This window comes from Thunnus maccoyii, chromosome 18, assembly GCF_910596095.1.
Source record: "Thunnus maccoyii chromosome 18, fThuMac1.1, whole genome shotgun sequence".
NCBI lineage: Eukaryota > Metazoa > Chordata > Actinopteri > Scombriformes > Scombridae > Thunnus > Thunnus maccoyii.
The window spans coordinates 11,870,229-11,897,787 of NC_056550.1; the positions used below are offsets into that span (position 1 = coordinate 11,870,229).

The following is a 27,559-nucleotide window of genomic DNA, read 5'->3' on the forward strand; positions in this document are numbered from 1 at the left end:
ACACTATGAAAAACATTTTTTCAGGACTTACTTTTTTGTATTAAAACTTCATTATCATGTTGAAGCTTTTCAGTATTGCACATTTTAAAAAGTTCAATCCAGTTCTCTCTTTGCTGTGAGGAGGAGTCAATGCAAAACCTTGATGTCTTCTACCTCTACTTATCTGACTTCAGAGAGGATGACAGAGAACAGTGGACACACAGTTTAACATGATGGACTATAGGACAGGACTGCTGCTTTTAACTATCTGCTGGGCAGGTGAAAATATTTACAGATCTTAAATTGAAGTCGTCTTCAAAAAATTAAAAACTTAAGTAACAATTTTCTTTCTGTCTTGACAGGTGTTGATGGTCAGACTCTGACAGAATCTGAACCAGCAGTTAAAAAGCCTGGAGAATCCCACAAACTGACCTGTACAACATCTGGATTCACATTCAGTGACTACTACATGGCCTGGATCAGACAGGCTCCTGGAAAAGGACTGGAGTGGATTGCAGCTATCAGTGGTGGTGGTAGTGACATCTCCTACTCTCAGTCAGTTCAAGGCCGGTTCACCATCTCCAGAGACAACAGCAGAGAGCAGCTGTATCTGCAGATGAACAGTCTGAAGACTGAAGATTCTGCTGTTTATTATTGTGCTCGAGACTCACAGTGACTGAATTGATTGAGCAGCTGTACAAACTCCTACAGTACTCATCAGACCCCCTTTAACTCACATGAATCATGTATTTTCTCAGCTCAGGTGGTTCAAGAAAATGATGTAATTCCTTCAGACCCAAACATCTTTTTTGGAAACAGTGATATTATAATTTGGTATTTAAAGTATATTTCCTAAGAGAGAGCATCATTTTTAATGATAACTCTCAATAAAGATTTGATTTCTCTTCTCATGTAAGAAAAACCTTTTTTTGTTGTTGTTTTTACATGAATTTCAGTATGTGAGCAGCTCTCTAGAGGCTCAAATATCTGCAACACTGAAACCATTAAAATGCCAAAGTTGATATTTGCCAATTTGCAATTTTCACTATATAAAAGTGACAATGGAGCAACATTGTACAAAATCTCATCATGTCAAACCAAGTCAAAAAATTTACTTTCAGTATTTCCAGAAAAATGTCAGTTTAACACCATTAAACACTCAGAATACACAGTCTCTCTTTATTAACAGCTCTGATCTCTAAAGCTCCTCTTAGACATGCACCTCTTTACATTAATCTTGTTGATTTTTTACCATGTCAGTCACATGTCCGAATAAGCAGCAGGGTCATTTTTATGTAAATCTGAGTGCCTGTCAATCCATGTCTGAAAAGAGTTTAAATTGTCAGTTGCTGTAAATGTGTTTGTCTGTGTTGTGAAGAATAAAAAACAAAAACTGTAAGAAAACATTCCAAATAATAATAGTTTTTCCATAAACTTGCATCATAATATATGTGTTCCTATTAAAAGTGTCAGAATTTCTGCAGGATCCTTCTTTTATAGCCTGTCAGTGTCCTTCTTTATGCAAAGTGAACTTCCTCACAGTCTGCTATAAACACTTGATATCATGCTGTCAGTTGCAGCAGAAGAAGAGAAGCTCCCATCAGATCACCTTCAATACCAACCATGTTCTCTGTAACTCTGCTGTTGCTGGCTGCTGGATCCTGTGAGTCTCACTGAGGCAGAGACACTGACAGTATGATCACAGCACACTGACTGTTCACTGTTGTTACACTGATTCAATACTCAACATGTTTTCCTCCACAGGTGTGAAGTGTGAACAGTTGACACAGCCAGCCTCAGTGACTGTGCAGCCAGATCAATGTCTGACCATCACCTGTCAGGTCTCTTATTCTGTGAGCGATTATGCTACAGCTTGGATCAGACAGCCTGCAGGGAAAGAACTGGAGTGGATTGGAAGTGCACGTGTTGGATACACCACAGACTACAAAGATTCACTAAAGAACAAGTTCAGTATCGACTTAGACTCTTCCAGCAACAGAGTGACTCTAAACGGACAGAATGTGCAGCCTGAAGACACTGCTGTGTATTACTGTGCCAGAGACCCACAATAACACAAACCATCAGCAGACCTGAACAAAAACCCCTCAGTGCCTGAACACTTGTAAGATGAAGCCACCAGAGGAGGAGCCCTCAGACCACTAATCATTTCAACACCAGTTCACTGTTACAGTAAAAAGAGAAACAGCCTAATTTAATTTAATTTGGCAGCAACTGTTTCCATCTATGTAAAGACTTTGACATTATAATCACTGATACATGACACTCAGTGAAACTCAGTGAATTACACTATTATACATTATTAAACATTAAATTTTTCAATTAATTAAATAAATTCAGTTGCCAACTTGTCTTCAAAAGCTCATCATCTGACAAGAAATCAGTCTAAAGAAATGCAGCTCCTCTCCCAAAATACCATTATTTGAAAATAAACAACATTCAATCTGAATCATAAACCACCAACTTGATGTTAATGTTATAGTAATTAGTCAAACTACAGAAAATTTTGCTTTCATCATCAGTCTACGTGTGTTTGTCAGCAATCCAAATTCTTCTTTTGAGTTATTTTAATAAGGTGTGTACAGTATTGATCTCATCCAGCCAGACTCAATGGTTGTGCAGCCTAGACAGTCTTTGACCGTCACCTGTCAGGTCTCTGGTTATTCTCTGACTGATAGCAGCTATGCAACAGGTTGGATCAGACAGTGTGAAGGAAAACCAGTGGATTGGATTTTGAATTGGTGGGGAGGAGGCAGAATTGATCCAAATAATGTTCTGAAGAACAAGTTCTTCACCACACAAACCTTTCTACTAGAAAAGTGACATTAACTGAATCTGCAGCTTGATGACACAACTGTTTATTTCTGTGCACATGTAAACTCTACAGTGATACAAACCACCAGCAGGCCAGAACAAATACCCTAATTTCCCTCATATCATTGATACATGAGTTCAACTTAACATGTACCATACAGACAGTCTTTCTGACTATTTTTGGGTCAATAACAAAACTTCAAAAAGTATAAATAAATAAGTGCTCAAGTCTCTGGATGTGATATTGTATTCCGCATGGAAGGACAAGTCATAACTTCAACTATAACAGACTTCCAGTAAATGAGCCACTCCCTCCCCATGATACTCTGATGCAAATCTTCAGTGTGTGCAGTGTACTTCTGTCCTGCTGACTGGTCTTGTTGTTCTTGTGGAGCATCAGAGGTCACATCTCCAGCCTCAGGATGATGAACACACTCACTCTTCTGCTGGTTGCTCTCTCTCTGTCCTGTGAGTTCTCCTGCTTCTTGTTGTTTTATCTTTTATCAGACAACATCAACTGATGGTCAGTCAGTGATACCAGAAAACTTCCCAGATGACTGTTTGTCTCACTTTCTTCTGTGGTTCATCTCTCCTTTCATCTCATCAGGTTGTACAGGTCAGAGTATGGAGTCCATTCCTTCCAGTTCAGTAGTGAAAAAGCCTGGAGAGACTCTCAGTCTCTCCTGCAGGGGATCCGGCTTCACATTTAGCTGCTGCAGTATGAACTGGATCAGACAACCTGCAGGAAAAGCACTGGGATGGATGGGGCTCATTTATAGCGATGCAAGTAAAACTGCATATTCCAGCAGTGTGCAAGGACGAATAGAAATTACCAGAGATAACAGCAACAACATGGTGTATCTGAGACTGTCCGACTTAAAGCCAGAGGACTCTGCTGTGTATTACTGTGCCAAATACACACTGGTTAAAGTAAGCAGAGAGGCTTTACAAAAACTCCACAGACAATGTTTTTAGAAAGACCCACAGGTGGCAGTAGAGGATATGGTTTGGAATAAAACTAACTAAGGAGAATAATGACAACACCTCTAAACATGTAAACACAAGCACACATGAATGCACACTGTGAAAGCAACAGCTGATGTTGGTGTTTGTGACTTCCTGTTTTTTAGAGTTATATGTACCTTTTTATAAAAGTAATGGTTAATAATGGTCCCATAAATCATTTTGTACAGTAGGTCTGAAATTACAAACATACTGTAAATTGACATTTATGAATGATATATAAATGGATGCTGATCAGAATATATGAATGAATTTAAATCGGGTAAGAATTCACGTTAAAGTGGAATAATCACACATCATCTTCATCATAAATGTTAAAATTATTATTAAAATATAGAAATATGTTCTAACTGTCCCAGTTTTTGATGTTTTTCATCTAGAGATAGATAGAAAGAGAGAGAAACAGTCTTTAAACATGTATAGTACTGAAAATGAGGAAAGCAAAACACGTTCTTCATTTATATTATCAACAATTAATGTCATGGGGCTTTAGATACTTAATGATTTATAGATAATAATGTCTTCATTACTAATATATCACAGTTTGTATTCCCATGGTGAAAAAAATCACTAATTATATGCTTTAATTATTTGACTCTGAACTTTTATATTTATGAAACAGACATGTGAGAGGTAACATTACCACATGCATTTCCTCAAATTATCTCCCGTCTGACTGATAATGTCAACACCTACAAGAGTGAGAAGTAAAGGAATTCAAGTGACAAATTTGCATCATTGTCCTTATCCATGACTTCATCGTTATAAAGAAATACATTTGTTTTATATCAGGATCACCACTTCTTTTGTAGGTTCTCTTAATTATTACTCTTCAGCCAACTTCATGGTGACATTATGGAAAAATGTGCTTTTTTACAATACAATCCACTTACATCACCTCAATCTGCAAGTTGTGTAAAAAAAAACAAAAACAAAGAACTTGAAGCCTTCACCTTCAGTCTATTTTATTTGAATACCATCAAATTACCTGAAGAGCTCACATCAGTTCAGCTCAACATCAACCGAGTTCTCTGTAGTTCTGATTCTGCTGCTGGCAGCTGGATCCTGTGAGGAGCTTTTTACTGTTTGTTTTTCCTCCAGTACAAACCTGATCACCGCTTGAGATCTTCATGTTAGTTCCTACTAGTGGTTCCAAAATCTCACCTTTGTCATAAGAGTGACTGAACCTTTGCTCTACTCACCCCTCAGCTGCCTGATCTCAACCAGCGAGTTTCACATCTTCTCCTGATGGTCATTTGTTGTATTTGTTTTTAATATCATCTCATTTTATCTTTTAGATGTTTTTTTTATTAAATGTAATTATTTAATCTTATGTTACTGTATTATTAAGATATTACCATTTAGTAAAACACATTATCAATTTTTAGATTTCCAACCAGTCACTGATTTCAGGTTATGTGCATGTAAAGTATAAAAATCACAATGTAGACTTTCTTTCAGATGGGAAACATTATATCATATCCCCTAAAAGTTATTTTTTGTTAAAGTTGAGACTTTGCGTTATGATAATATGAGCAGAAACTATTTCAGATGGTTGATTTTTGAGATCCAACAATTCAGAGTTTGCTGTGTTTTAATGTTCTGCATATGGTTGATTTTTCAGTTTTTGTTTTGGGATTTTCTTGTGATTGATTCTTATGCATGATATTTTTTCTTTTTTCTCCTGACAGGTGTTGATGGTCAGACTCTGACAGAATCTGAACCAGTGGTTCAAAAACCTGGAGAATCCCACAGATTGACCTGTACAGCCTCTGGATTCACATTCAGCAGCTCCCCTATGAACTGGATCAGACAGGCTCCTGGAAAAGGACTGGAGTGGATTGCTTTTATTCACACAGGCAGTGCTGCTATCTATTACTCCCAGTCAGTCCAGGGTAGATTCACCATCTCCAGAGATGACTCCAGCAGTAAGCTCTATCTACAGATGAACAGTCTGAAGACTGAGGACACAGCAGTGTATTACTGCGCCGACATTACACAGTAAGAGACAGTAAAAGGAGAGTCATACAAAAACTACTTCCTCTATTTACCACCACTGATAACATTATTATTATCATCTCTGAATTTTTTCACTCTCATCGATAAGAGCTGTCTTAAAACTATTTAAAGCAGGATAATAGTAAACATCCCACAATGAACATTTACCTGTTTGTTTCGTTTGAAATATTATTGTATTAATTTAAATTTAATAATTTAAATAAGAAACTAGACCATTTGAACTTTGAGTTTAAATTGCATCAAGTATATCTAAGGTGATCAGTCACTCTTGGTTCTTTGGCTTTGGTGTTTGAAGCATATGATCATTTCCTGTGCTATTTATTTATTTATTTAAATTACAAATAGGGTTAGTTAGTTTATTGGCATTTTGGAAAATCAATGTGTTCCCGTGGCAGTCTTCTGACAAATAATACAACAACACACTGATAGAGAGTCAAAAACAAGTAGCAAGGAGCTCTGTAGAGGAGTGACTCCTGTTCAGTGAGCATTCATTCTCCAGTTTCACCAAATAATAACTGAGAGCCAAATCCACTCCAGTTTACTTCTCCCTGTGAGGAGGAGTCAATGCAAAACCTTGATGTCTTCCACCTCTACTTATCTGACTGCAGAGAGGATGACAGAGAACAGTGGACACACAGTTTAACATGATGGATGGAAAAATATAATGTAAATATAATTTAAAAATCTGATGTTTCCATCACATACTGTAGCTTCATTGAAACCATTGCTGAGAGAAGACAGCAGTAATCTATGATGTCTAAGTTTCTCTGTGTGTCTGTTTCTTCAAACATTTGAAAACACTGAAACCATTCAACGTCTTTTATGCAAACTCAACTTTTCATGATATTAACATGATCCTGCTGCTGTTGCTGTATTTCTGTTTGAATGAAATAAGTAAAGTCAACAAATAATTAAATGTATGTAATGAAATCAGAATATCATATGTAAAGCAGAGGTCACTTTGCAGATATATAATAAATATAATAATTCATATTATGTGGTCACAACAATACATAAAAATTTACAGTAAAAGCAGAGATGCATTATTTTAAATAGTTAACAGTTTCATTGAAGTTGGCAAATTGGCATTTTCAAAGTGTTACATGTAAGTGACAAATGAAATAAAAATATTATATGTAAAGCAGATGTGATTTCCAGGTGTGTTTTCAATTTGCAGATATACAGTAATAACAGTCATCAGACTCTTCTATTAGTCTCCAGTTAGACCAACATTAATGCTTCATGTGTTTGATTCTATGCAAACTCAGTGATCCTCCTTGTTTCTCAGCTATAAAAACTTCACATCAGACTGTCAGTGGAGATCACAGCACATCAACTTCACCATAAACCATGTTCTCTGTAGCTCTGCTGCTGCTGTTGGCAGCTGGATCCTGTCAGTCTCTCTGGTTTTTCATAGTCAGCAGTTCTTCTTTTGTTTTGATAATTTGTCACAAAATGTTTTCTTCTTTTAACAGGTGTGAAGTGTGAATAGTTGACACAGCCAGCCTCAGTGACTGTGCAGCCAGGTCAACGTCTGACCATCACCTGTCAGATCTCTTATTCTGTTTACAGCTATTACACAGCTTGGATCAGACAGCCTGCAGGGAAAGAACTGGAGTGGATTGGAATGAGATATACTGGAGGTTCATACTACAAAGATTCACTTAAGAACAAGTTCAGTATCGACTTAGACTCTTCCAGCAACACAGTGACTCTAAACGGACAGAATCTGCAGCCTGAAGACACTGCTGTGTATTACTGTGCCAGACACCCACAATAACACAAACCATCAGCAGACCTGAACAAAAACCCCTCAGTGCCTCAACACTTATAACATGAAGCCACCAGAGGAGGAGCCCTCAGACCACTAATGATTTCAACATCAGTTCACTGTCATGAAAAGGAAAGAATAAACAGAAAGAAACCATAATGTATGAAATGTAAAAACCTATAGTATGAAAGTATAAAATATGTTGTTCATTTATTTTTAACAAGAATTGATTTCATGGTGCTGTAGATACTTTAATGTTTTAATTAGTATTATGTCACAGTGTGTATTCCTATGACAAAAAAATCAATAATAATATGTTATTTTTGTCTAAACTTTTATTTTTATGAAAAAGACATGCAAGAGGTAACATCACCACATGCATTTCCCCAAATTATCTCCCGGTGGGTGAGATTAAGATTAATAAATACAAAACAGAATGTCATCTCATGTTTTAGTGAAGTTATTTTGTGTCATGATAATTCAGTTGCAAGTGTGTTAAAAATATGTATTTGTTGGGGGAAACTCTGATATCCAACAAAACAAGTTGGTTGTAATTCAAACTTCCAACACACAATTCAACACTTGAAGAGAATTCTGATTAAGTACAATTTTCAAATTTAGATTAACTAAATCAAAATTCATTTAGCTGGTGTTGCAATTCTTACATCATTGTTTTGTCTGTGAGGACGAGTCAGTTCAAAACTTGGTTGTCTTCCACCTTTACTGATCTGACTGCAGAGAGAGGGACAAACTGGTTACTGTAGTTTTCACTGATATTTGTTTGACACAAGAAACAGAGTTTATGTTTCACATTGGACATTTTATTTTTATTGACTAAAGAAGATGGGTATTAATAACATCCATGTACTGAGGAGTAACATATTTTTCACATATTCTCATTAGTTTTCTTCACTTATATTCTTACGGGGGTTTTCTTTCCCCCTGACATCCTGAATGTTATGAGCACTTTGTGAGAAAAACAAAACAAAGCAAAATTTGTTCAGGAGGTACTTTTTCTATTAACACTTAATGATAATGAGTATGAACTTTATATTAAAATTATTATTGCACATTTTAAAAAGCTCAATTCAGTTCTCTGCTTGCTGTGAGGAGGAGTCAATGCAAAACCTTGATGTCTTCCACCTCTACTTATCTGACTGCAGAGAGGATGACAGAGAACAGTGGACACACAGTTCAACATGATGGACTATAGGACAGGACTGCTGCTTTTAACTATCTGCTGGGCAGGTGAAGATCTTCACTGATCTTGAGCTGAAGTTGTTGTTAAAAAGTTACCAGCTTAAATCAACTGATTATTTTCCTTTTTCTGTCTTGACAGGTGTTGATGGTCAGACTCTGACAGAATCTGAACCAGCAGTTAAAAAGCCTGGAGAATCCCACAAACTGACCTGTACAACCTCTGGATTGTCATTCAGTAGCAACTGGATGGCCTGGATCAGACAGGCTCCTGGAAAAGGACTGGAGTTTATTGCTACTGATGGTGGTGGCAGCACCAAATTCTACTCTCAGTCAGTTCAAGACCGGTTCACCATCTCCAGAGACGACAGCAGAGAGCAGCTGTATCTGCAGATGAACAGTCTGAAGACTGAAGATTCTGCTGTTTATTATTGTGCTCGAGACTCACAGTGACTGAGTTGATTGAGCAGCTGTACAAAATCCTACAGTACTCATCAGACCCCCTGGAAAAGGACCGGAGTGGATTGCAGCTATCAGTAGAGATGGTGGTAGTAGTAAATACTAAATTAACCAAATATCATATTTAAGAACATATTCAGTCTGGAGACTTGAGAAGAAGGTCTTAACCTTTCACCTCAAACTGAGAAATAGAAGTAACAAATATATAAGTGTTCATTCAACAATATGCAAATAAATGTGGCTCATAAGGGAGTGAAGTGTGTGTGTGTGTGTCAGTGAGAGGACAGAAGAGCTCACATCAGTTCAGCTTCAACATCAACCATGTTCTCTGCAGCTCTGATGCTGCTGCTGGCAGCTGGATCCTGTGAGGAGCTTTCAGTGGATTCACACTAATAGACACATTAGAAACACTGAATAGTCAGATGAATGATGGAGATAATGTTGATTTCTCTTTCCACAGGTGTGTACAGTATTGATCTCATCCAGCCAGACTCAATGGTTGTGCAGCCTGGACAGTCTTTGACCATCACCTGTCAGGTCTCTGGTTATTCTCTGACTGATAGCAGCTATGCAACAGGTTGGATCAGACAGCGTGAAGGAAAACCAGTGGACTGGATTTTCCATCAGTGGGGAGGAGGTGACTTTTATCAAAATAATGCTGTGAAGAACAAGTTCAGCTACAGCAGACACACTTCTGCTCAAACAGCGACAATAAAAGGACAGAATCTGCAGTCTGAGGACACAGCTGTTTATTACTGTGTACGTCGCCCCACAGTGATACAAACCACCAACAGACCTGCACAAATACCCAGAAACCAGCAAGACTCAACCAGGCAGATGTTGTAAAGTCACTGAAACACTCAGAATATACAGTCTCTCTTTATTAACTCAAACATGTTATTTTGTAGCTTTGTGTTTCCTCCCACATGCAGCTCTGATCTCTAAAGCCCCTTTTAGACATGCACTTCTTTACAGTAATCTTGTTCATTTTTTAACATGTCAGTCACATGTCTGAATGAGCAGCAGGGTCATTTTTATGTAAATCTGAGTGTCTGTCAATCCATGTTTGAAAGGGTCTTACATTGTCAGTTGATGTAAATGTGTTTGTCTGTGTTGTGAAGAATAAAAACAAAACAGATAAAATTCTAAATAATAATAGATTTTTCTTAAATATGCATCAAAATATATGTGCTCCTTTTAAAAGTGTCACTTTTTCTGAGGGATCCTTCCTCTCTAGCCTGTCAGCGTTCTTCTTTATGCAAAGTGAACGTCCTCACAGTCTGCTATAAACACTTGATATCATGCTGTCAGTTGCAGCAGAAGAAGAGAAGCTCCCATCAGATCACCATCAATACCAACCATGTTCTCTGTAGCTCTGCTGCTGCTGCTGCTGCTGCTGGATCCTGTGAGTCTCACTGAGGCAGAGACACTGACAGTATGATCACAGCACACTGACTGTTCACTGTTGTTACACTGATTCAATACTCAACATGTTTTCCTCCACAGGTGTGAAATGTGAACAGTTGACACAGCCAGCCTCAGTTACTGTGTAGCCAGATCAACGTCTGACCATCACCTGTCAGGTCTCTTATTCTTTTAGCGACTATTACACAGCTTGGATCAGACAACCTGCAGGGAAAGAACTGGAGTGGATTGGAATGAGATTTACTGGAGGTTCATACTACAAAGATTCACTATAGAACAAGTTCAGTATCGACTTAGACTCTTCCAGCAACAGAGTGACTCTAAATGGACAGAATCTGCAGCCTGAAGACACTGCTGTGTATTACTGTGCCAGAGACCCACAATAACACAAACCATCAGCAGACCTGAACAAAAACCCCTCAGTGCCTGAACACTTGTAACATGAAGCCACCAGAGAGGAGCCCTCAGACCACTAATGATTTCAACACCAGTTCACTGTTACAAAAAGGAAAGAATAAACAGAAAAAACCTTAATATATGTATTGTAAAAACCTAGTATGAAAGTATAAAATATGTTGTTAATTTATCTTTAACAAGAATTGATTTCATGGTGCTGTAGATACTTTAATGTTTTAATTAGTATTATATCACAGTGTGTATTCCTATGACGAAAACATCAATAATAATATGTTATTTTGTCTAAACTTTTATTTTTATGAAAAAGACATGCAAGAGGCAACATTACCACATGCATTTCCCCAAATTATCTCCCGGTGGGTGAGATTAAGATTAATAAATACAAAACATAATGTCATCTCATGTTTTAGTGAAGTTATTTTGTGTCATGATAATTCAGTTGCAAGTGTGTTAAAAATATGTATTTGTTGGGGGAAACTCTGATATCCAACAACACAAGTTGGTTGTGACTCAAACTTGCGACACAAAATTCAACTTTTGAAGAGAATTCTGATTAAGTACAATTTTCAAATTTAGATTAATTAAATCAAAATTCATTTAACTGGTGTTGCAATTCTTACATCATTGTTTTGTCTGTGAAGACGAGACACTTCAAAACTTGGTTGTCTTCCATTTTTACTGATCCGATTGCAGAGAGAGAGACAAACTGGTTACTGTAGTTTTCACTGATATTTGTTTGACACAAGAAACAGAGTTTATGTTTCACATTGGACATTTTATTTTTATTGACTAAAGAAGATGGGTATTAATAACATCCATGTACTGAGGAGTTACATATTTTTCACATATTCTCATCAGTTTTCTTCACTTATATTTCTACTGGGGTTTTCTTTCCCCCTGACATCCTCAATGTTATGAGCACTTTGTGAGAAAAACAAGAAAAGCAACATTTGTTCAGGAGGTACTTTTTCTCTTAACACTTAATGATAATGAGTATGAACTTTATATTAAAATTATTATTGCACATTTTAAAAAGTTCAATGCAGTTCTCTGCTTGCTGTGAGGAGGAATCAATGCAAAACCTTGATGTCTTCCACCTCTACTTATCTGACTGCAGAGAGGATGACAGAGAACAGTGGACACACAGTTTAACATGATGGACTATAGGACAGGACTGCTGCTTTTAACTATCTGCTGGGCAGGTGAAGATCTTCACTGATCTTTATTTGACATATACACATTTGTATTAGCAACTTGATGCATGTTAGACTCTTTTTTCTGTCTTGACAGGTGTTGATGGTCAGACTCTGACAGAATCTGAACCAGCAGTTAAAAAGCCTGGAGAATCCCACAAACTGACCTGCACAACATCTGGATTCACATTCAGTGACTACTACATGAACTGGATCAGACAGGCTCCTGGAAAAGGACTGGAGTGGGTTGCAACTATCAGTGATGGTGGTAGTGACACATACTACTCTCAGTCAGTTCAAGACCGGTTCACCATCTCCAGAGACGACAGCAGAGAGCAGCTGTATCTGCAGATGAACAGTCTGAAGACTGAAGATTCTGCTGTTTATTATTGTGCTGGAGACTCACAGTGACTGAGTTGGTTGAGCAGCTGTACAAAATCCTACAGTACTCATCAGACCCCCTTTAACTCACATGAATCATGTATTTTCTCAGCTCAGGTGGTTCAAGAAAATGATGTAATTCCTTCAGACACAAACATCTTCTTTGGATACAGTGATACTATAGTTTGGTTTTTAAAATACATTTCCTGAGAGAGGATGATTTTTAACGATAACTCTTAATAAAGATTCGAATTATCTTCTCATGTAAGAAAAAAACTTTTTTGTTGTTGTTGTTTTTACATGAATTTCAGTATGTGAGCAGCTCTCTAGAGGCTCAAACATCTGCAACACTGAAACCATTAAAAGTATTTTATATAAAACTCCAAACCACCACACAGCTGCAGAAAACTTGTACTGTTACATGATTTTGTTGTCACTTCACATTTTGTTTTAATGTAGTTAGCACACTGACTGTTCACTGTTGTTACACTGATTCAATACTCAACATGTTTTCCTCCACAGGTGTGAAGTGCGAACAGTTGACACAGCCAGCCTCAGTGACTGTGCAGCCAGGTCAACGTCTGACCATCACCTGTCAGGTCTCTTATTCTCTTAGCAGCTATTACACAGCTTGGATCAGACAACCTGCAGGGAAAGAACTGGAGTGGATTGGAAGTGCACATGCTGGATACACCACATATTACAAGGATTCATTAAAGAACAAGTTCAGTATCGACTTAAACTCTTCCAGCAACACAGTGACTCTAAACGGACAGAATGTGCAGCCTGAAGACACTGCTGTGTATTACTGTGCCAGAGACCCACAATAACACAAACCATCAGCAGACCTGAACAAAAACCCCTCAGTGCCTGAACACTTGTAACATGAAGCCACCAGAGGAGGAGCCCTCAGACCACTAATGAGTTCAACACCAGTTCACTGTTACAGTAAAGAGAGAAACAACAATTATAATAATATTAAATAATACAGTGGAGGCATTTACCAAAAAGTGTTCTCTCTCCCTGACTCACAATATTTATATTTAAAGTGGTGAATTTGTTGCAGCATTATTTCAGCTGACAACTACACTTTGAAAGCTCTTCATGTAACAAGAAATGAAACATAAATAATCTTTCTTTATGTCATTTTTAGTTTTAGTTTGTGGCTCCACATAAATTACTTTTGTCAGTCTGGACTAACAATGAGAGGAAGGACTGAACAGGACAAGAAATGTAACATTTTCTCCTTTTACTCGTGAGAATACAAGAGCTTTACAGAACACTTTCACAGTCTTTGGTACGATCTGTCTCCAGTATAGATGTAAACATTACAGTTGACCTCAGTAGATCAAAATATTAGCAAACTGTAAATACGTTAAATAGGCTGTGGTATTAAAATAAAATTAAGTTATAAACAACTAACAACAGTGTTACTTCTTTCTTGCTCCTCTGCACTATTATTAATGATTATAAATTAAAACAGGTTGTTTGATGTCTTAGTCCTCTGCATGTTATAGATTAATGTTCACCATTTTTAAAAATGGTTCATCAGATTTTAGATGTCCTTTCTCGTAGGCAGTCATTGGTTTTTGTTCATGTTTATGAAAATCATTTTAATTATCTGATGTGAGATTCATCTCATGTTTCAGGAAAGTTAAGATTTTGTGTCATGATAATTCAGTTGCGAGTGTGTTAAAAATATGTATTTGTCCAGTGATACTCTGATATCCAACAACACGAGATGGTTGCAACTCAAACTTCAAACACAATATTCAACTTTTGAAGACAATTCTGATTAAATAGAAGTTTCAAATATAGATTGCCTAATTCAAAATTAATTTAGCTTGTGTTGAAATTATTACATTTTGTTTTGCACAACAAACAAAAGGTCAAATTCTATCCTCCATGTGAGGACGAGTCAATTCAAAACTTGGTTGACTTCCAACTTCACTGATCCAACTGCAAAGAAAATGACAAATTGTTTACTTTCCACTGCGACTTTTGTTTTACACAAAGTAAAAGAGTTTATATTTTTGATTGGATATTTTATTATTTTTGACTAAAGAAGATAGAGATAAATGATATCCATGTACTGAGGGGTTACATATTTTTGATGTATTTTCATCAGTTTTCTTCACTTTTATGCCTACTGTGGTTTTCTTTTGTCTGAAGTTCTGAATATGACTTATGAAAAGTTTGTGAAAAAAAAAGACATAAAAGAAATAAAACAAAGTATAACACTATGAAAAACATTTTTCCAAGAGTTACTTTTTTGTATTAAAATTTCATTATCATGTTGAAGCTTTTCAGTATTGCACATTTAAAAAAGTTCAATCCAGTTCTCTCTTTGCTGTGAGGAGGAGTCAATGCAAAACCTTGATGTCTTCCACCTCTACTTATCTGACTGCAGAGAGGATGACAGAGAACAGTGGACACACAGTTTAACATGATGGACTATAGGACAGGACTGCTGCTTTTAACTATCTGCTGGGCAGGTGAAGATCTTCACAGATCTTGAGTTGAAGTTGTTGATAAAAAGTTACATGCTTAAAGAAACTGATTATTTTCCTTTTTCTGTCTTGACAGGTGTTGATGGTCAGACTCTGACAGAATCTGAACCAGCAGTTAAAAAGCCTGGAGAATCCCACAAACTGACCTGTACAACATCTGGATTGTCATTCAGCAGCTACTACATGGCCTGGTTCAGACAGGCTCCTGGAAAAGGACTGGAGTGGGTTGCAACTATCAGTTATGATGGTAGTAGCAAATACTACTCTCAGTCAGTTCAAGGCCGGTTCACCATCTCCAGAGACAACAGCAGAGAGCAGCTGTATCTGCAGATGAACAGTCTGAAGACTGAAGATTCTGCTGTTTATTATTGTGCTGGAGACTCACAGTGACTGAGTTGGTTGAGCAGCTGTACAAAATCCTACAATACTCATCAGAATCCCTTTAACTCACATGGATCATGTATTTTCTCAGCTCAGGTGGTTCAAGAAAATGATGTAATTCCTTCAGACGCAAAAATATTTTTTGGAAACAGTGATACTATCATTTGTTTTTTAAAGTACATTTCCTGAGAGAGGATAATAAAGAATAAAGATTCAAATTATCTTCTCATGTAAGAAAAAAACTTTTTTTGTTATTTTTTTTATGTGAGCAGATCTCTAGAGGCTCAAACATGTGCAACACTAAAACCATTAAAAGTATTTTATATAAAACTCCAAACCACCACACAGCTGCAGAAAACTTGTACTGTTACATGATTTTGTTGTCACTTCACATTTTGTTTTAATGTAGTTAGCACACTGACTGTTCACTGTTGTTACACTGATTCAATACTCAACATGTTTTCCTCCACAAGTGTGAAGTGAGAACAGTTGACACAGCCAGCCTCAGTGACTGTGCAGCCAGGTCAACGTCTGACCATCACCTGTCAGGTCTCTTATTCTGTTGGCAGTTATTACACAGCTTGGATCAGACAACCTGCAGGGAAAGAACTGGAGTGGATTGGAATGAGAAGTACTGGATACACATTCTACAAAGATTCACTGAAGAACAAGTTCAGTATCGACTTAGACTCTTCCAGCAACACAGTGACTCTGAATGGACAGAATGTGCAGCCTGAAGACACTGCTGTGTATTACTGTGCCAGAGACCCACAATTACACAAACCATCAGCAGACCTGAACAAAAACCCCTCAGTGCCTGAACACTTGTAACATGAAGCCACCAGAGGAGGAGCCCTCAGACCACTAATGATTTCAACATCAGTTCACTGTCATGAAAAGGAAAGAATAAACAGAAAAAACCATAATGTATGAAATGTAAAAACCTATATTATGAAAGTATAAAATATGTTGTTCATTTATTTTTAAAAAGAATTGATTTCATGGTGCTGTAGATACTTTAATGTTTTAATTAGTATTATGTCACAGTATGTATTCCTATGGCGAAAACATCAATAATAATATGTTATTTTTTGTCTAAACTTTTATTTTTATGAAAAAGACATGCAAGAGGTAACATTACCACATGCATTTCCCCAAATTATCTCCCGGTGGGTGAGATTAAGATTAATAAATACAAAACATAATGTCATCTCATGTTTTAGTGAAGTTATTTTATGTCATGATAATTCAGTTGCAAGTGTGTTAAAAATATGTGTTTGTTGGGGGAAACTCTGATATCCAACAACACAAGTTGGTTGTAACTCAAACTTGCAAAACAAAATTCAACACTTGAAGAGAATTCTGATTAAGTACAATTTTCAAATTTAGATGAACTAAATCAAAATTCATTTAACTGGTGTTGCAATTCTTACATCATTGTTTTGTCTGTGAGGACGAGTCAGTTCAAAACTTGGTTGTCTTCCACCTTTACTGAACCGACTGCAGAGAGAGAGACAAACTGGTTACTGTAGTTTTCACTGATATTTGTTTTACACAAGAAACAGAGTTTATGTTTCACATTGGATATTTTATTTTTATTGACTAAAGAAGATGGGTATTAATAACATCCATATACTGAGGAGTTACATATTTTTCATGTATTCTCATCAGTTTTCTTCACTTATATTCCTACTGGGGTTTTCTTTCCCCCTGACATCCTGAATGTTATGAGCACTTTGTGAGAAAAACAAAACAAAGCAACATTTGTTCAGGAGGTACCTTTTCTATTAAAACTTAATGATAATGAGTATGAACTTTATATTAAAATTATTATTGCACATTTTAAAAAGTTCAATGCAGTTCTCAGCTTGCTGTGAGGAGGAGTCAATGCAAAACCTTGATGTCTTCCACCTCTACTTATCTGACTGCAGAGAGGATGACAGAGAACAGTGGACACACAGTTTAACATGATGGACTATAGGACAGGACTGCTGCTTTTAACTATCTGCTGGGCAGGTGAAGATCTTCACTGATCTTTATTTGACATATTTACATTTGTATTACCAACTTGATGCATGTTAGACTCTTTTTTCTGTCTTGACAGGTGTTGATGGTCAGACTCTGACAGAATCTGAACCAGCAGTTAAAAAGCCTGGAGAATCCCACAAACTGACCTGCACAACATCTGGATTGTCATTCAGTAGCAAGTGGATGGCCTGGATCAGACAGGCTCCTGGAAAAGGACTGGAGTGGATTGCTGAAATTAGCAGTGGTGGTGGTAGTAGCACATACTACTCTCAGTCAGTTCAAGGCCGGTTCACCATCTCCAGAGACAACAGCAGAGAGCAGCTGTATCTGCAGATGAACAGTCTGAAGACTGAGGATTCTGCTGTTTATTATTGTGCTCGACACTCACAGTGACTGAGTTGATTGAGCAGCTGTACAAAATCCTACAGTACTCATCAGACCCCCTTTAACTCACATGAATCATGTATTTTCTCAGCTCAGGTGGTTCAAGAAAATGATGTAATTCCTTCAGACCCAAACATCTTTTTTGGAAACAGTGATATTATAATTTGGTTTTTAAAGTACATTTCCTGAGAGAGGATAATAAAGAATAAAGATTTTTTTTTTTTTTTTTTATGTGAGCAGCTCTCTAGAGGCTCAAACATCTGCAACACTGAAACCATTAAAAATATATTATATAAAACTCTAAACCTCCACACAGCTGCAGAAAACTTGTACTGTTACATGATTTTGTTCACAAAATCACATTTTGTTGGCAAATGATGAATTTAACTATTCGGGTAAAGTAAGTAAGTAGTATCGACATAGACTCTTCCAGCAAAACAGTGACTCTAAATGGACAGAATGTGCAGCCTGAAGACACTGCTGTGTATTACTGTGCCAGAGACCCACAATAACACAAACCATCAGCAAACCTGAACAAAAACCCCTCAGTGCCTGAACACTTGTAACATGAAGCCACCAGAGGAGGAGCCCTCAGACCACTAATGATTTCAACATCAGTTCACTGTCATGAAAAGGAAAGAATAAACAGAAAGAAACCATAATGTATGTAATGTAAAAACCTATAGTATGAAAGTATAAAATATGTTGTTCATTTATTTTTTAACAAGAATTGATTTCATGGTGCTGTAGATACTTTAATGTTTTAATTACTATTATATCACAGTATGTATTCCTATGACAAAAAATCAATTATAATATGTTATTTTTGTCTAAACTTTTATATTTATGAAAAAGACATGCAAGAGGTAACATTACCACATGCATCTCCCCAAATTATCTCCCGGTGGGTGAGATTAAGATTAATAAATACAAAACATAGTGTCATCTCATGTTTTAGTGAAGTTATTTTGTGTCATGATAATTCAGTTGCAAGTGTGTTAAAAATATGTGTTTGTTGGGGGAAACTCTGATATCCAACAACACAAGTTGGTTGTGACTCAAACTTGCGACACAAAATTCAACACTTGAAGAGAATTCTGATTAAGTACAATTTTCAAATTTAGATGAACTAAATCAAAATTCATTTAGCTGGTGTTGCAATTCTTCCATCATTGTTTTGTCTGTGAGGACGAGACACTTCAAAACTTGGTTGTCTTCCATCTTTACTGATCCGATTGCAGAGAGAGAGACAAACTGGTTACTGTAGTTTTCACTGACATTTGTTTGACACAAGAAACAGAGTTTATGTTTCACATTGGACATTTTATTTTTATTGACTAAAGAAGATGGGTATTAATAACATCCATGTACTGAGGAGTTACATATTTTTCATGTATTCTCATCAGTTTTCTTCACTTATATTCTTACTGGGGTTTTCTTTCCCCCTGACATCCTGAATGTTATGAGCACTTTGTGAGAAAAACAAAACAAAGCAAAATTAGTTCAGGAGGTACTTTTTCTATTAAAACTTAATGATAATGAGTATGAACTTTATATTAAAATTATTATTGCACATTTTAAAAAGCTCAATTCAGTTCTCTCTTCCCTGTGAGGAGGAGTCAATGCAAAACCTTGATGTCTTCCATCTCTACTTATCTGACTGCAGAGAGGATGACAGAGAACAGTGGACACACAGTTCAACATGATGGACTATAGGACAGGACTGCTGCTTTTAACTATCTGCTGGGCAGGTGAAGATCTTCACAGATCTTGAGTTGAAGTTGTTGTTAAAAAGTTACCAGCTTAAAGAAACTGATTATTTTCCTTTTTCTGTCTTGACAGGTGTTGATGGTCAGACTCTGACAGAATCTGAACCAGCAGTTAAAAAGCCTGGAGAATCCCACAAACTGACCTGTACAACATCTGGATTGTCATTCAGCAGCCACTACATGGCCTGGATCAGACAGGCTCCTGGAAAAGGACTGGAGTGGATTGCTTATATCAGTAGTGGTGGTGGTAGCACACACTACTCTCAGTCAGTTCAAGGCCGGTTCACCATCTCCAGAGACGACAGCAGAGAGCAGGTGTATCTGCAGATGAACAGTCTGAAGACTGAAGATTCTGCTGTTTATTATTGTGCTCGAGACTCACAGTGACTGAGTTGGTTGAGCAGCTGTACAAAATCCTACAATACTCATAAGACCCCCTTTAACTCACATGAATAATGTTGTCAGTTCAGTTAGTTCAAGAAAATGATGTAGTTCCTTCACACCCAAACACCTTCTTGGAACCAATAATATGCTAATTGGGTTTTTAAACAAAGAATCCTAACGACAGTTCTTCAGAAAGATTTTAATTCTCTTCCTACCTAAAGCAACATTTTTTTTTACATGAATTTCAGTATCTGAGCAGCTCTCTAGAGGCTCTGAATGTCTGTGGCTTCAAACATGTGCAACACTGATACAACAAAAATGTATTTTATGTAAAACTCCAAACCTCCACACAGCTGCAGAATACTTGGCAAATGATGAATTTACATATACAGTAATAAATGTTTAATTAAAATTACAGATACATAACCTTTTCCATGTGAGACTATTTATAACTTTCAATTCATTCATAGTAGACTCACCAAAGACAGATTTTGATAACTATTTATTAATGTTTTTTGTGGATGATAATGTGTTTTTATCCATTATTACACAAAATCTTATCCAACACTCAGTATTAGACTAAAATCAGTTTATCTACAATAATACATGAATAAATGGTAATTCATTGAAAATAAAATCATAGCACCATTTTAAGTTCACTAAATTAACAATGTATCATAGTGCACACTATATATTCAGTCTGGACACTTGATAAGAAAGACTGAACTCTTCACCTCAAAGTGATGAATAGAAGTTACAAGAAATAGATAAATATTAATTCAACGACATGTAAATAAATATGACTCATAAGGAAGTGAAGTGTGTGTGTGTGTGTGTGTGTGTCAGTGAGAGGACAGAAGAGCTCACATCAGTTCAGCTTCAACATCAACCATGTTCTCTGTAGCTCTGATGCTGCTGCTGGCAGCTGGATCCTGTGAGGAGCTTTCAGTGGATTCACACTAATAAACACATTAGAAACACTGAATGATGGAGATAATGTTGATTTCTCTTTCTACAGTTGTGTACAGTATTGATCTCATCCAGCCAGAGTCAATGGTTGTGCAGTCTGGATAATCGTTGTTTTTCTGACAAACCTGGTATAAAGAAATTATGGCTGCATGACCGTAGCTAATGAGCAGTTTAACTTTCTGTAGGTGCTGAGGGTCAAACACTGACTGAGTTTGAATCAGTGGTTAAAAGGTCTGGAGAATCTCATAGACTGAGTGAATGTGGAAAAAAAGAGTAATAAAAAACATTGATTGCATGATGCAATAATATAGATACTAGAACATTATAATCACTAATATATGACATTATGGAACAAATGGATTACACTACTAGACATTATTAAACCTTAAACCATTATGTATTAAAAGAGATTGGTGTCAGCTAAAAATGCACAAGTCAATGCTTTTGCTAAATAGTCTTTCTCTGACTCATAATGTCTATATGTAGAATATTGAGGAATGAAAAACAGCAACATTTCAACATGCACCTTGCTTTTAAAAGGAAGCAGTGAAACCCCCAAAAGTCATGTCTTTTCCATAACTTCATCATTTAAAAAGATTAACAATATATTATAATCTGAATAACTACAGTGTTAGTAAGTTCACTGAATCACTTCTCTTCAGCCTTCATGGTGTCATGTATTGTGAGGGTTGGCCGAGCAGCCAGGTACAAAAAATGAGGAGGTACAGGCAGAGTTCAGCAGTCCAAGTGAATTTTATTTGCCATCAGTGGAGTCCTTTGCAGATATTTACAGTGGACATGAATATCTGGCCAAAATGGAAAAAAACAACAACAACTAATTAACCAAAAATAAAAAAATAACCCTTTTCTCAAAAATAGGAGAATACACACACACAAATAAAGAAATCAACTCCAAACTGCACTTTGATTATACCCCCTGAGGTTAGGCCCAAGGCAGGAGCTGCAGACTGAAGCTGTGTCTGTCTCTGTATGACCAGAAAAGCCTCGAGTCACCCCAGACTTCTCCCTCTTATACAGGTGGACTCCACCTCCTCAAGAGAACAATATCAATTATCTCTTACAAAACACTAACGAGGACAGCAGTGTTAAATAACAATATACTGTCAAATAGAAATTCATTGAAGTTTAGTCTAAAACCTGTTTTTCCTTAAAAAGAGTACTTTAACAGTCAAATACCCCAAAAGAGGCAAAACACCCCTCCCACTCTACCACACTTAGTCTCTTCCCCTGAGAACCCCTCTACTTAACCAGATGAACTGCACTGGCTCCAGTTTGCCAGTTCCTGGTCTGACAGAGGAAGAGAAAGCACAACAGAGCAAACAGGTGAAGCACAATTTAAACTCAATAAACTGAGTACTTATAACACAACTACAATGTGTCTTCTTTTTTACCACATTTTAAATGTGTGCATTGTCAATGCAAGTCAATGTTAGCAAACACCTACACACTAAGTAAACAAACTTTGGGATAAAAATCTCCAACAATCATCTCTGACCAACAATAAGATTGAGAGGAGAGGGCTGCTGATGCATGTGTGTGTGTGTGTGTGTGTGTGGCATATGTGCCTTTAGGGCATGGGGCTCCCCCGTGACATGTATCATGTATCACGTCTATGTAAAACTATAGAAAATTAAGTTTTTTTAATGATCAACCAACTTCCACTTTCTGTTTTTGTGAGCTGGAGAAAAAGACACACTAGAACCCGTCATCTTCATTCTTCATCTTCAATGCATTTATCAATGTTTAGATGTTCAATCAATCATTGGTTTCAGTTCATGTACAATATGAAAATCACCTTGTAGACCTTGTTTGAGATAGGAAAGCAGCATATCATATATCCTATTAAGTATTTATTTTTGTCAAAACTAAGATTTTGTGTCATGATAAGAACAGAAATTATTTTGCTCATTTGTTCTGGGAAGACTCTGGCATCCAGCAATTCAGAGTTGGCTGAAAACTTTTTTTTTGTATATGATTAACTTTCCAGTAGTTGTTTCCAGTACAGTTTTTGCTTGTAGTGTGCACTGTTTTGGGATTTTTCTTTTGAAATGTTATTACTTTAAAAAAAAAAAGAAAAAAAGAAAAACTTACAATAAAAATCTATTTCCCGACAACAAACCAACAATCAGACCAAAAAATGTAACTTCTGAATCAAATTCAGGGCAAATTTTGAATTCACATTGCATAAAAGTATTAATTAATTTGGCAAGAGTCACGACTCTGACTATACATTGTAATAGTCTGAGTTCAACAAACAACAGGTCTAAATGATGGACAAATCCAATCCAGTTGTTTCCTCCCTGCAAGGAGGATCAATGCAAAACCTTGATGTCTTCCACCTCTACTTATCTGACTGTTTATTCTTGTGTTTGTAAGAGTGTAATTAAAGTCACATAAACAACAAATCCTGCAGTAAGAAACACTTCTTGGGATTTTTGATCTAAAACAATGTCCTCCTTATCGTCCTCCTTTCTTATATGATTCTTCTCTCAGCAGTAATGTGTGATAGAGTTCAGAAGGTGAATGGATTAATATAATAAGGTTTTCTTACTCCTGTTTGTTCTACAAATGTGTCAGTACAGTGATCAATCTGATTCTCTCCTTCCTGTGAAGAGGAGTTAATGCAAACATTTATACATCTTCCACCTCTACTAATCTGTCTGACTTATCTCCACATTCACAGAATAAAACAGGCAATAAAGTTTTCTAAATCAGAATATGAGGAAAAGGAAGCTACATCCATCTACAGGCAGGATCAGATTCACATAAATTGTGTCTTTATTTATTTATTTGTTTTGTTTATTTTTTACAGTGTTTACCTTGTCAACCAACTGCTTTATAGTTGATTTAGTTTTTTATTCATAACACATGTGTAACCACCACAGATAAAGGCAAAATGTGATGATTATTGCTACAGAAAGTATTTCATCATGCATGAACTAAAATAGTTTTCTTCTAAGTTACAGGATTTAATTTTTTGCATATTGTCACACAGGTTTCAGTTCCTGAGCAGCTGTTTATCTCGAGGCTCCATGTCTGTGGCTTTAAACACCTGCAAACACTGAAACCGTTAAATCTTTTATGCAAGATTAGGTTTTCACACTATTTACATGATCCTGACTGCTGTCACTGTATTTCTTTTTGCAGCAAATACAATACATACATACTTACAGTGAGTAAGAAAAAATATCTGTACATATGTTTTCTGTTATTGAAGAATGTCTTTGACCCCCGATGTATTATAATGTGAAGACTACAGTATAACTGAAGCTGTTCAATTTTAGAAACAGCAATCCTCACTTTAAAACATATCTAATAATAATACTTTAACTTTTCAAAATTTACTCAGCTTGTCTTTCTAGTCATGTAGATGGAGATGTCTTATTGCAGGCTCAGACTACAGGAGTTTTTGGCTGGTTTATCGCTGATTCACCCCTCCGGACAATCAGAGGAAAAATCTGGTCTGGGACCTCAGTCAGTACTCATGTTCTGCCCAGATTATCTGCTAATGTGAGGAGTTTACAGATCCAATCTTAAACCTCCAGAACTGCTTGCAGACTCATCAGGGCCGCCCCGATAATTTCAAACATGTTTGATATTTAGTTATGTGGAGTTAAAATCTGAATAATTACGTCACTACTTTTCAAGCAGGACCACAATAGCCAATGAGAGACACAAGTCCACAAGGAGACGGAAGTGTTACAAGCTAACGTTAGTGCAAGACTACAGATAGAACTTTCTCATGCTGGAGGCAAAATTTTTTTCCTCTGGATGGCGACAGACTTACTCGCCCTACTCTGCCTCTGATTGGCTAGGACTTGTTTCGTTTGTTGGTTAGGTTGCTTAGGTTTAGGCATGAGGCAACCCAGTCTCACATCAAAATGTATAATAGCTATGTTGGTCCACAGTGCAAATCGTTGGGTATCAGACAGATCGCATCAGTCTGGTGGGCAGACCGGAAGATCACTGCCGGGAAGTAGCTCATTTTCCTCACTGTCCTTGATAACTCAACAGTATGATAGGTTAATGTTATGGCCATCCATTTATTTGGTTTGTTTTGTTGTTGGTCTTTTGCTGCTGTCTGTCTGTTGCTCTTCTTTTCAGAGCATTTCCAAATTTACTTTTTTGTTTGTTACTTCTTTTTTGACAAACTGGGGTCTCTGTCAGTGTCTGAACTGTGAATGTAATCACTGTCATCACTGTGTCTGCTGCAGGACTCAAGTAATAACATTAAACAGACACAAATCCAGTTAGCAGCATGCAGATAGCGTTAGCATCAACAGCTACTGTAGCAGCCTGAATGTATCTCATATTCTTACATATTAACATTTTGGCTTTCAATGCTGTCATTTTTGAAGTAGTCATAGCAACTTAAGTCACTAATAATAACATGATAATAAAGTAATTAAACTTAGAAAGCTTGCTGACTAGCATGGTAGATGAAGGTAAATATCTGCTTCTTACTGAGTTCAAACAAGATAAAAAACTGACTTTCAACTCAGTTGGTGTTTGTATCAGTATCATACATAATTGTTCTGATAAAAGAATCAGTTTGCAGGTCTCAAAACTTAAGATTTAGCAACAATTCATAATATTTTCAGCTCCTTTAACCACAGTCATAGAGCAGTGAGGTCACATGGTAAAGAGACAGAACCTGATTGGTCCTCCTGTCTACATGGTAAATGGTAAATGGCTGCTTATATAACGCTTTTAACCAAAGCTCTATATATTCTGCTGCTCACTCACCCTTTCACACGCACACTCACACACTGATGGTGACAAGCTACCAGGCAGGATGCTGGTGCAACCATCGGGAGCAATTTGGGGTTCAGTATCTTGCACAAGGACACTTCGAAATGCAGACAAGAGTCGAGGAACCACCGACCTTCTGATTGATGGACGACATGCTCATCCTCCTGAGCCACAGCCACCTCATTCCCATACATTCCCATACGTTCCCATATATTCCCATACATTACAAGCGCTGATTGGCGCTTTGCAGATCAAACCTCTTGGCACCAAGTTTAAGATTGATTTCTGAGATAGAACCTCCTCTTTTCTCAAATTTTAGGGTCAATAATGTAAGAGTAGTTTCATGTGTATAATTCAGTTTTGCCAAAAATGTCAAGTGGAACCTTATAATTCTAAGGTCACGCAAATTCATGTCTTCTTACACGCTGAGACATGTCTCTGTTTCTTTTTTTTTGCACAAACATACTGCATAAAATCCAGATAATGAAAGTTAAGAGATGTGTCATGAGAGGTCAAGAAGCCACAAGCTTATACAACTGACCTCCCCTCAACTTAAGGAGAAAACAAACAATAAAAAAAAGGAAAAAAAAAAACGAGCAAACATAATTTAGGAACATACAACGAAAAATAAATGACAACAAGAAGCCCACAAAATGAGCAGAATAATTGACCAATAAAAAAAAGAAGATTTTTGATAACACGCATGTAGAAAATGAGGTGTCACAGGTCACATTGACTTCTTTCAAACCTCTAGAGGGCGGTCTAGAACTGACTGGGTTTGATCCTCATACTGATCATGATAAATCATGTGCACTAGAAGTAATGTCAAGAAAGACCACAAGTGATTGGATTGGTTTTTATCTGACATCAGACTATTTTCACATTGATTCATGTAAAAATTGATCTGCATATATTACATGTTCCTCTATACTCTTTCACATTTTTTTCACTATGGTGTTTTTGTTACCTGATTTGGTGTCTTTTACAAAGATGACACAGAGAAATATGTTTATTAAAGGGTAAAGTGTTTATTTTTTAACTTTTATTCTGTTCCAGTATAATTAAACAATCACATACCTTAGAGGCACTGAAAACTTTGAATCTTTTCTTTCTTTTAACAAAATTGAATCACAATCCTTATGAGTGAGTTGACAAGCATTTACAGTACTGCAGCGTTCAAAATTAACTAAGGGGATTAGAGGTATAAGAGTTTGGAGGATTCATTTCTGCACAGTGAACATACATTCTCCACCAAACATGAACTGAGATCCAAGTCCAATCCAGTTCCTCAATTTGAGGAGGAGTCAATGCATAATATCTTCCTCTATTTATCTGACTGCAGATGGATGGTAGGATGACAGAGAACAGTGGACACACAGTTTAACATGATGGACTATATGACAGGACTGCTGCTTTTAACTATCTGCTGGGCAGGTGAAGATTTTTATAGATCTTAATCTAGCAGAGCTTTTATTTGTATCAGCAGTTTATTTCACTTTAATTTCCTTTTTCTTTGGACAGGTGTTGATGGTCAGATTTTGACAGAATCTGAACCAGCAGTTAAAAAGCCAGGAGAATCCCACAAACTGACCTGTACAACATCTGGATTGTCATTCAGCAGCTACTGGATGGCCTGGATCAGATAGGCTCCTGGAAAAGGACTGG

At 36.8% G+C, this 27,559-nt stretch overlaps 2 pseudogenes and 3 gene segments (V, D, J or C); all 5 read left to right on the forward strand.

The window, feature by feature from the left end:
- Positions 1 to 209: 209 nt before the first annotated feature.
- LOC121883888 lies at positions 210 to 7,724 on the forward strand (annotated as a pseudogene).
- A 1,827-nt stretch (positions 7,725 to 9,551) lies between these two features.
- On the forward strand, positions 9,552 to 11,155 carry LOC121883890 (annotated as a pseudogene).
- A 1,120-nt stretch (positions 11,156 to 12,275) lies between these two features.
- LOC121883776 lies at positions 12,276 to 12,714 on the forward strand (the record flags this gene model as incomplete). The annotated part of the segment is given in 2 exon segments: positions 12,276 to 12,324; positions 12,413 to 12,714. Coding segments are annotated over 2 exon segments (351 nt in total), but the record flags the coding sequence as incomplete, so codon positions are not given.
- Positions 12,715 to 15,142: 2,428 nt separating this feature from the next.
- LOC121883891 lies at positions 15,143 to 17,996 on the forward strand (the record flags this gene model as incomplete). The annotated part of the segment is given in 4 exon segments: positions 15,143 to 15,191; positions 15,283 to 15,584; positions 17,555 to 17,603; positions 17,692 to 17,996. Coding segments are annotated over 4 exon segments (705 nt in total), but the record flags the coding sequence as incomplete, so codon positions are not given.
- A 1,705-nt stretch (positions 17,997 to 19,701) lies between these two features.
- On the forward strand, positions 19,702 to 20,143 carry LOC121883804 (the record flags this gene model as incomplete). The annotated part of the segment is given in 2 exon segments: positions 19,702 to 19,750; positions 19,842 to 20,143. Coding segments are annotated over 2 exon segments (351 nt in total), but the record flags the coding sequence as incomplete, so codon positions are not given.
- Positions 20,144 to 27,559: the final 7,416 nt, after the last annotated feature.